General features: G+C 51.7%; 1 protein-coding gene across 4 annotated transcripts in view; it reads right to left on the bottom strand.

Moving 5' to 3' along the window:
- Window positions 1-10,241, bottom strand: part of PAX7 (paired box 7) — a 105,142-nt gene extending 94,901 nt beyond the window's left edge. The window contains exons 1-5 of one of the 4 annotated variants that reach the window (XM_017833498.1): window positions 10,024-10,241; window positions 9,650-9,883; window positions 7,552-7,787; window positions 6,783-6,912; window positions 5,681-5,815 (exon numbers count right to left, since the gene is read on the bottom strand). In XM_017833498.1, the coding sequence (XP_017688987.1) occupies window positions 5,681-5,815; window positions 6,783-6,912; window positions 7,552-7,787; window positions 9,650-9,734 (586 nt within the window). In that variant the 5' untranslated portion in view covers window positions 9,735-9,883; window positions 10,024-10,241. The remainder of the gene's footprint in view (window positions 1-5,680; window positions 5,816-6,782; window positions 6,913-7,551; window positions 7,788-9,649; window positions 9,884-10,023) is intronic. The other 3 variants (XM_017833501.1, XM_017833500.1, XM_017833502.1) reach the window with 3 other exon arrangements.
- Between the last annotated feature and the right edge of the window lie 307 nt (window positions 10,242-10,548).

The following is a 10,548-nucleotide window of genomic DNA, read 5'->3' as shown; positions in this document are numbered from 1 at the left end:
CGGGGGGGGGGGGGGGGGGGGCTTTGGGAGGGGGGACTGGGGGGTGAAACGGGAGAGGGGGAGGGGGAGAAAGGGGAGGTTAATCCGGGTTTAATGCTATGATGCAGTCATAGGACCAGGGCTCGGCTGATTGTGTTATCTCTTCCCAACATTTGGGTCTCCCATATTTCACCCAGCCAAATAGCTGCGAGAAAAAAGTGCGTATGGAGGCACTCCTGACGCCTCAGGAAAATATGTTATTAATATCTAAATAACTTCCCAATACTGTCTCTAAATCTCCCCTTCACCACTCCAGATGATGAATTCGTTTGAAGTGTTCTCCCGTCTCATCTTTTCAGTGTCTCTCTCTCTCTCTCCCTTTTTTTATAACCAGGCTTATTTCAAACTGGTAAATATCTAATTCCTTTAACCACACTGCAGACACGTCTCTCCCCTCTTATATACAATTCTCATTTGGAAACATCCATATATACATGTCTCTATAAAGGAGAATAAGTCCCAACACAGCCCTAAACTACTTCTTTAAATTATTTGGGGGTTGAGAGTGGGGGTTTTTTTGGGGGGGTCTGTTTGCTTCTGACCAGCCCCTGCCCACACCTGGATCACACATTTCCCTCACAGCCTTCCTGCCGCTTAATTCAATGTCTGCCTCCTCTCTCCTACCCCAATTACAGGCGAAACCCGGGATTAGCAATAGACCTCCCCGCTTCCTTCCTCCCCTCCTCTATCACGGCATCCATCTCCCCCCCGCGCCAAAGATCTGCTTCCTATCCCTCCCTGGATAATGTAATCTACCATCCACCTTCAAATTAGAGATTAAAACGTCTCGAATGTATTTCCTTTGCCGTTCAAGCTGAACCCCGGGCACCCCACCTGCCAGCCAGCGCTTTTGATACCAATATTTGCCTTAATATTTTCCCCCGGTCTATAATTGAACCTATTCTTCTCCCCCAAAGAAGGGAGGGGGAATGATGTAAAAAAAAGAAAAAAACCAAACAACCCCTGGATCACAAACATCTCCCTTATATTATTTCACTTCCTACTGTATAATTGAACCTCTCTCCCCGCATCCTTGTCTTAAGTTTGTTTTTTAAAATGTCTTGTATTAGATTATACTCGTTTATTCCCCTTTCCAACCTTATCTCTCCTCCTCTCTTCTCTCCTTCCCGTCACACTTGATTTAGGAAGGAGTTTATCTTGCAAACATTTGCCTACTTTGTTTATGTAGACCAGGTTCTGCAGCTACTTGTTCCCAAAAGCCACTGTTTGCCTTTGTAATTGTTATCTGTGTTTATTGTTGTACCTCATTTGTCTCAGCTTTTTTTGTGACATGTAAGCTCCGTGTGTGCTCACATCCAGCCCCCCTCCTTCTCCCTCTCCCTGCTCTTTTTTTTTTCTTCCTTTTCCCTCTTCTCTCTCCCTGAAATATGCACAGAATAACTCAGCCTAAAGCCAATGAATTGCTTGACACCTCCCTATCTCTTTCCTGCCCCCCATTATTAGAGCTGATCCCACTCGCAACACTCACAAATCCCGCCTGGTCTCTGTTTGATTAGATTGCCAACCTTTCGTAATCCCTTGATTTGATGAAGTGTCTGTTCCCCCCCCCCCCTTCTAAACATACATTTACAGAGAAAGCGCTTGTTGGTTTTAAATCAATGCAGATTGTTTGCTGATAAATTGACTCCGCATCCCCTCTCCCCCGCTCCAGCCTGGCAAACAAAGCCCCTTTCCAGCTGGGGTGTCCCCCCTTCTTTCTCCTTTTCCTCCCCGAGCCCAATTACATTGGGCAGGACCCATCCAAGCCTCTCCCTGCTCTGTCCAGCCCCCCAAAACTCGACAGAAGGGGCACCGAGGGCTCCCCAATTAAATCGTTATCACCTGCACGTGTCCCTGTGTCCCCCCTCCTGTGCAGTTCACACCTGTCCGCCTCTCCCACCCCCAATAAACACCGAGCCCGCTGCTCTCCCGGCTTTCCCACTCGGCTTTCCCATCCCACGCGATATTTCCAAGGAGTATCGAAGCGAAAAATCGATCGGTGGAAGAAATTTGGCGCAATAACGCGGAGTTCGGAGATACAAAGCGGGGGGAAACGAACTAAAAATCCGTGTTTTCACCCCAGATGGGCCCCGCCACCCAAGCCCTGAGCATCCTTTGCATCCTGCCCCGCGTCCCGGAGCAGTGCAGGGGGCAGGACCGGCTGTCCCCCCCCCGTGCCCGTGAGGTGACACGTCGGGAGGGTGGGGGGGACCTGCCGAACTTCCCTCTCCTCCCGCGCAGACCCATCGCCTTCCCCTTAACCCCGCGACCCCCCTCCCCCGCGTCTGGTTGCAATTAATACCCCACCAGGACGAGGCCCTTCCCCTGCTCCTCCCAATTAACCTCCGAACAGCACCCCCTGAAATTTGGGGGTGTCCAAATGCCCCCCCCGCGGGAGAGAACAGCGCAGCCCCCACGCGTGACCCTCCCTAATGAACCCCACCAGCCATAATAAATAACAACAAGCCCAAATAATAATAATAACTCGGTCTTAACAAGGATATAAATATATATATATATATATATAAAATAAAGTGAAGCCTCATGAATATATGCCCAGGGCTAGCTGGAGTGAGCCGTTTAAAGATGAAAGTGCAAAGAAATAAAGGCTCAATTTAATCTGCCTTAAAACCCTTCAACTTAACGTTTGTGCTGGGAACTCAGAGAGTGAGTACTGATTGGGGATAAATACATTTCTTAGCATGCCTTGGAGCTATTACACCCTTCTCCAACACAGCTCCCTATTCAACAGCCACAGTTTTCATTACCAGCTCTAATAAGTCTTAACATTATTAAATGCCAAGCAGACGATAGAAAGAAACAGGCGCAGGGTGGAAGCTTTCTTTAACACTTAAAAAGAGAGAGCATTTAGGGCTGTCTTCCTCCGGCTCCCTGCGAGGAGAACCGGCAATGAAACGTTTGTCAAGAGGAAAAAGGCCAAAACAAAGTTTCCCCCCCTCTCTCGCCATCCGCGAGAATCAGAAAACCGCATTAAAAATCAGAAATTAATAAAAATAATAATAAAAAACCTTTACAGCCCCCCCCCAGCGAAGCTGAGAACAAGTGGCAGCAGTGCGGTGTATTTTTATTTTATTGCGAACCTCCTGGGAAAAAAATTAAGGTGATTGCTATAATTTTAATTTTATTGTATAAAAATATTACTATTTTCGAGGGATAAAAAAATATCCAGCGTGCATCCACCGCCTCGGAGTGTTTCACAAGTTGAATCATCAATTATCTTAATTGGGGCCATTAAAGCTTTCCCAGGCGTTAAAATACACATTGACGGCGGTCACTTTTTATTTTTTAAGTGTTGTTTTTCAGCCGGACACGATCGCGCAACGCTCGGATGCGCCGGGTCCAACCCGCACCCGCGGTTGACTCTCCCCCCCTCTCAAAAAAACCCCCAAATCAGAGCCTTTGTGGGTGATTTCTCTGCAATCTACAAAGTCAGGGCGCGATTGCGGGGGAGGAAAACAAATTTTAAGTTGCCGATAACTCGGGATTTCTCTCCGGGGATGCGAGCGGAGCCTGCGCGCCTGGAGGTACCGCGGCGCTCCGCGGGCTACGGCAGCGGGAATTTGCCTAAATTAGCCTTCTTTCAGAAAGAAATGGGGGCTCGTGTTTTATTTGTCCGCGATATTACCCATGAAGGAAGAAGAGAGCGTTTTGTTTTGCTTTTTGACACGCACTTCTGCGTGTTAATCATGAATAAAGACCCTCCAGCTCTTTCACTCATTCTTTTTAATTTTTTTTTAATTATTATTATTTTGGGGGTGGTGATGGGGAAAACGCGCGGACAAGGGAAAAAATAAATCAACCCGCGGTTTGAAAATTATATATACATATATATTTTCAAGCGGTGAGGCGCGGTTAAAATAAATTTTAAACCCTAAAATCTTCTTTACCTCCCTTAATAAAATTAAAAACACCCCAAAGTGATAGGGGGGAGCTTTTCGCGGACACAATGGCCCCGATTTGCAAATGAGCATCGCCTCTTTCCAAATCACAAGCAACATTTTGCAACGTCCAACGGTTCTCCCTTTTTCCAACAGACGGTCCTATAATATTACAAAACTATCTAACAGCAGGGAGTTTTGAATAATTTATCTCCCTTTCTTCCCTTCCTTGGCCCTTTGTCCAAACTTTTTCTCCTCCTTGCCGAATTTTGAATGAGAATAGACAAGCCCTCCCTCCCCCATCCCTTTACTCCATTTTTAAGGCAGCCTCGGGTTTTCCCTCCCTTTCCCCCCCTTTCTTTTTTTTTTTCCTTTTTCTTTCTTTTTTTTTTCTTCTACTGTTTGCTTTTGTGGTCAGGAATCTTTTACTTATAAAGCTTCAATAGACTTGAAGGTCTTTGTAAGTGAAGTTCATCTTCAAGGTTGGGAAAAAAAAAAGGATCAGATCCTTAAAAAAAAATAAAACCCTTTTGTGCACCTTCATTTAAAACTCGCAGGAACGTTTGATGGTGACACGGAGAAGCTTTTTCTGCCCCGAATTCCCCCACGTCAGTATTGCCCCACTCACTCGCATTGTCCCAAAACAGGGAAAACTTTGGAGCCAGTGAGAAACTTGGGGAGTGATTCCCTCCCGCTTCCCACCCCGGGACTGGGGAAATGCTCCACGGGGAAAATCCCCCTCACTCCGCTCCCTCTCGGCCCGACAATGTCCCGAATCTCCCAGAACTCCAACCGACTGAACCCCGGCAGGCTCAGCCCACCGTCATTTTGCATCAGTTTGGGAGAAAAATGGCAATTCCCAATTTCCCGAAGCACATCCCCAAGACTTCCAGACTTGCTGCTTCCCCCCCTCAAAAAGCGCCGAGCTCTGTGACACAAGGAAATCATTTTCTGCCCACACCGATACAGTGGCTCCTCCCTCCCGTTACTTCAACATCCTCGCCTTCATTGATAAATCTCATTTATTCTCCCTAAAAGTGTCACTTTCTCCCCCTTATTTTGGAAGGGGAATCATCACCCCCACTGAGTTTGCCAAAAATCAAATTCCAGCTCCCGCAGTGGCCGGCTCCGGCTGTTCCTCATCCCCAACCCCACATTTAGAGCACAGAAGCTTTGAAAAGTTTAATTTTTCCTCCCACGAGAGAAGAAAACACCGATCACGGGAGGTGATAACAGGGCCCTAGCACCAGCCCAGCCTCAAGCTTTCCATCAGAGCTGCCAGATTTATTTCTGCCGGTCTCCTTTCGGGGTGCAGAGCCCCCGTTCGCTTCCCCCCGGCCCCCCCGGCCCCGGTGGCTCCGCGGCTGCTCTAATTGATATTGATTGGCCAAATCGGTCAACTGTCAGCCCGAGTTTCAGGGGACCACTTAGAGAGCAGCAGAGAAATCTGTTTAACAAATTCATTTAGGAGTCAGAGATGCCTCTCCCCCCTCCCAGCCGCCTCCTCTCCCTCTTTCTGTCTAATTGATCCAGAGCAAACGCCAGCCACTCTTCTCCTGGGAAAGCCCCCGCGGCCCGAGGGTCGGGCACCCCCTGCCTCTGCCAGGGCCCTGCAGCTCTCCGTCTGCTCGCCCAGCGGTCAGTTTGGGAAAGAACAAACCCGTCTTCCTCCTGGCAGGGAGGGATGTTCCCCCTCTCCCAAATGTCCCCTCCGCCCCCCCGGGCAGCGCGGCCGCCTTTACCTTTGTCGCCCAGGATTCCGTCGATGCTGTGCTTGGCCTTCTTCTCCCCGTCCTCCTCCTTCTTGTCGCAGTCCTCCTCTTCCTCTTTCTTCCCGAATTTGATGCGTAGCACCCGGCTAATCGAACTCACTAAACCTCAGACAGTCAAAGACAAGAGGGCAAGTATAAGCTGCCTGGGCAGGCCAGGGGGGAGCCGGCTGGGAAGGCCTGGCCGGGGCTGCAGGACGTGGGCGGGAGGCTTCGCTCGCCCCCGAGGGCATCTGCACCCCAGGGGAACGCTCCTGCCCGGACCTCCGTGCCCCCCAAAACCCCCGAGCTGCCCAGGTGGGCTCCCAAAGCTGGACCTGCTCATCGCCCTCCCCAAGGCCCCCGGCACGAGCAGCTCCCGGTTGTGCCAACGCCCCACGGGGCATCAGAGCCAGTGCTGCATCCCAGGGAGGCACCACAAGAATTGTCACCTGCTCTGGAATAGGGAAAAGACCCCCCAACACCCAGCTTTCCCCCAGCTCCAAATGGGAACCCACGGCCTGGATTCAGACCTGGGGCCTGTCCTGCTTTGGGGTAAATGTGCCCTGCAGAGAAGGCTCAGCCCCCAGAACAGTGGGCACCTCGCAGCTGGGACCCAAAGAACTCCCCACACCCTGAACACACCCCTGCGGGTCAAATCTGGGGGTGCAGGGTCTCTTTCCACGGACAGCTGGAGGCTCTGGCTGCTGGAAATGTTGCTCTGCAGCCCCCACTGAGCAAAGTCCAACGGGATAAGAGGGTTCCCCTTCACCGTGGATTTGGGGGCTGCCTCCCCGAGTGCTCCCACAGCACCAGCACAGCCCTGCTCCCAGGGCAGCTGGAATAACTTGGGAAAACTGGTTGGTTTGTGTTTGTTTTTGCAGCAGACCACAGAGAGACAAGAGCACACCCCCCTGCCTGGGATTTATTTGCTGCTGTGGCTTTGCTTGGGGTGATTCCCCCCCCCCCCCCCCTTATCAAAGCAAAGGCCGAGAGGGTGTAAGAGCCCCTGGAAAATATTTTTGGTGGTGATAATGATTTCCCTCCATCTTCCTGGGGGTGTTGGGGTGCCCTTCTTGCCAAGCTGCCTTCTCACCTGAGGGCACAGTGCTCCGGTCGCAGTGCCCGTCCTTCAGAAGCCTGTCCCGGATCTCCCAGCTAAACATCCCGGGGTTTTCCCGTTTGTATTCCTCGATTTTCTTCTCCACGTCGGGAGTCGCGACCTGCTTTTGTGATCAAGGGAGACCGGTGCGTGTCCGCGAGTGCAGAGAGAGGGGAGGGGAGAGAAAAGCGCTTTTAATTGAAAAGAAGAGCTGAGCAGCTCAGTTCAGTCCTCCTTGCCCGGGCTGATAGTTTTGGGGCTGAAAATGAGGACTTGAAGAAGGGAAATGAGGAAAATAAAGCTAAGAAAAGGTCCCGCTCTCCCAAATATTGGCCACCCTAAAAGCAGAATCTCCGGGGGCCCAGGAGATCAGCCAGGGTGCGTTTACCTTGAGCAGGGGAAGGAGGCAGGGAGGAGGTGCAGGGGATGCTTTTTGGAGTGTTTATGCACACATGGTAATGTATTATTGCCCAAAACATCCCGACCCTTCTCCTCCCCTCACACCGGGGCCGAAGCAAACGCTTGAACGTGCATCACTTGTTGCACGTGAGGAAAAAAAATCACTTTAATTTATTCACAGCCTTCAACTTGCACCGTTTTCTACTCATCGGAGGCCGAAAAGTGCAGCTTTACTAAAGCTCTTTCCCCTCCTTCTCCCTTCCCCTGAAAAAAAACACTTGGAAAACCTGGACCCCCGAACACGAAACGTGAATTTCTTTAAGGTGAGGAAGGAGGTTTAGCTCGGCGCCCACATTGCACTCACCCTGGGCTTGCTGCCTCCGATGGCCCCGGGCCGGATGGAGCCCGTCTCCTGGTACCTACAGAGGATTTTGGAGACGCAGCCGTGGGAGACCCGCAGCTGGCGGGAGATGACGCAGGGCCGGATCCCGTGGTGAGCCATCTCCACGATTTTGTGCCGGATATGGTTGGGGAGCGGGCGGCCGTTGATAAAAACCCCTCCGAGCTGGTTCACCCTTCCCTGGCCCAGCGGGGTGGAAACTGCAAAGGAAGGAGGAAAAAACCCCAACCCAAAAAAGAGGGGAAAAAAGTTAAAAGAGAGGAAAATCCAGCGAAACCGGGCGTGTCCCCCCCCGTGCCTTCAGCTTCTCTCCCGGGATTCGAATCGTTTAAAGAAGGGAGAAGCCCCTCGGCCGTGCCCTGGCCTTGGTTTTATCCCGGCATCACACGCGGGAGACTTTTCCTAGCGATAGTGGGAAAATAAAAATAATCCACGACCCGCACACCACCAGCCGCGACAGCCCCTGCGTTTCTATCCGTTATCTTTATATATATTTAGGGTTTCACACCTTTGTTTTAAATAATACCCGACGTTTTAAATAAGAAAAGATTTAAAAGCGCACAACAACCCCCCCTAAACTTCCCATTCCGCCCACCAAAAAGCGCACTCCGATTCTTGCTTCAATTTACGGAGCTCTCTCCTTTCAAACAAACTTTTGGAAATAATCTCTTAAACACCCTCGAGGGGCTTTTTTGTTGTTGTTGTTGTGCCTTTTTTTTTTCTTTCTATGGTTTTGGTGGGGGTTCATTCCGCGGTTCGGGGAGGTGCGGAGGGAACGCGGATTCCCCGCGGCCGCGCCGCTTCCCCGACACCTCGCCCGGCGCATCCCCGCCCGGAGCGGGGGGACCGGCGGCTCCTTAATCCCCCTCCCCAATTTATTTAATATCTCGCAATGTAGATCTTGTAGATTAATACGATTTCACAGGTTGGAAATTAAAAAAAGGGGGGGGGAGACAAGGAGGGGAAGAAGAACTCAGCTGGGTAATTTGCACAAGGCTGGAGGGGGCGAGGGACAGGGAAGGCGAGGGGGGTGATTTTTCTCTTTATACAAAGAAAAGTCGATTCCAGAAATTGCCTCGCGATTTAACAAGAATCATGCACCACTAATTCCGAGTCACTTGGCCAGCACTCCCTGGATATATCATTATCGGCAGATAACACTCGAGTGGCCAATTTTACATTCAAGAGGTACTAAAACCGCCGGCCGCTCTCTCTTTTCATTATTCCCAGTCATGTTGTGCAAATATTGTTGTAATCCTTTGATCCTTTCCCTTGCCGTCTGTTTTACTTCATTTGCTACAGAAAAGCACTTCACCAAATCCCCCCAGCTTGTATGTTTTGCAGCCTGCGTGGTTTTCCACAGGTTTGAGTTTCGCCACTTGATCACGGTCAGGATGAAATTTTCCTGTTTAATAAATGCGGGGAGAAGGGTCCCGCTCGAAATTCGGCTCTTTTTTTTTTTTTTTTTTTTTTTTTTTTTTTTTTTTGGAATGCGTGTGCCTGAAATAATAACTCCCGTCTCACAAAGGGAAGGCAGATGATGGGGAAAGATGTGCTGCGAGGTGGGGATGACACTTAGCGAGGTGACAGCTACGAATTCCCCCCCCCCCCTTTCCCCTCGCCAGCCCCGGCCAAGGACATCTCGGCTTCTCGCTGCCGCAGGATCCCCCCGGCTAAAGGTTTCTATTCTTATTTTCCCCTGGAAAAGTTGAAAACGAGCGATTTGGTTGTTTCCCCCCATCTTTACGTGGAGCTGAAATTGTCGGGACGTTTGCGGGTTAAAAAACCTCAACCACCTAAATAACCCCAAAGCACGTGAAGCTGCCCGAAAAATCCTGCGGGACGCCTGGGAACACTTTAAATACAGGGAAAGCCAAGGCAAAGCCCGGTAATTCGCGGAGCCGGAGCAGCTCCAGCGGGAGCGGTGAGAAGTTGGATGCTCAGGTCGGGAACCCCCCCGGTGCGAAGTTCAGCCGCATCTCCCCCCCTGAAGCATCCGAGCCTGGCCCGCCCCGGTTATTCCAAGGTGCGGAGGGGTGGAGAGGCGCATTCCCAAACCTACCTTCCAGAGGGAAGCCGGTGCGAGGGTAGTTTTGCCCCGGAGCCGGGCGCATCATCCGCGGCACCGTCCCGGGCAGCGCTGCCATGGCGGGGGGGGGGTCGGGGCGGCCGAGAGGGTCCGGTCCGAACTGGGGGTGGGGGCACCCCTTGGCCCCGGGAGAGCCGAGAAAGCCTGGGAGGGGCTGCGGGGCTGCCTCTCCTCGCAGCCGAAGCGCTTCGATCTTCCAGCCCGCGGCTGCAAAACAAGGGAGAAATCTTTGCTCCGAGGGGGGAAAAAAAAATCAGAGCGACAAAAAAGAATAACAAAAAAAAATCGACAGATGATGATGATAATAATAATAAAAGAGGGGTGGGGAAAGGGGGGGATTCACCCACCAGAAATTCCTCTTAAAGTTTTAGGGCTATGTCACAACCGGCCTGAGCGGGCGCTCCGGAGGAATGTAACCCGGAGTGCCGGGAAGAGCAGACACATCCAAAGTTGCCTCGGTGCTGGGCTGGGCTTAGGGCCGGGAGGGGCGGGGGGAGCCGAGTCCCCCGCAGTTTGTTATTGCGCTTTTTTTCTTTTCCTGAAGTGGTTGTGCCGCTCGAGGGATGCGGGAGCCGGGGGGGAGTGGGAGGAGGAGAAGCGGGTGTTGGATGGGGAGGGGGGCTGGAAGTTGGTAGTGCGGGGAAGTTGGGGCGGTGGGAAGGACGAGCGGGCTCTGATAGGCTCCGGCTCCTTTCTTTTATCCACGACCGGGAAGGGGGTTCCGCGCCGGGGCCGAGGGACCAATAAGAGCAGCGGCAGGCAGAGCCCTGGGCTCGCTCCTCGGGTTTTTTTAGGATATTATTATTCATTACTAGGCTTGGCTTCCTTCTGATGGAAAGCTGGGGTCCCCCTCCCCCGGATGGAAAAGATAC

This window comes from Lepidothrix coronata, unplaced genomic scaffold (genome assembly GCF_001604755.1).
Source record: "Lepidothrix coronata isolate B3197 unplaced genomic scaffold, Lepidothrix_coronata-1.0 Scaffold214, whole genome shotgun sequence".
Classification (NCBI taxonomy): domain Eukaryota; kingdom Metazoa; phylum Chordata; class Aves; order Passeriformes; family Pipridae; genus Lepidothrix; species Lepidothrix coronata.
This window is presented reverse-complemented; position numbering and strand designations above follow the sequence as displayed.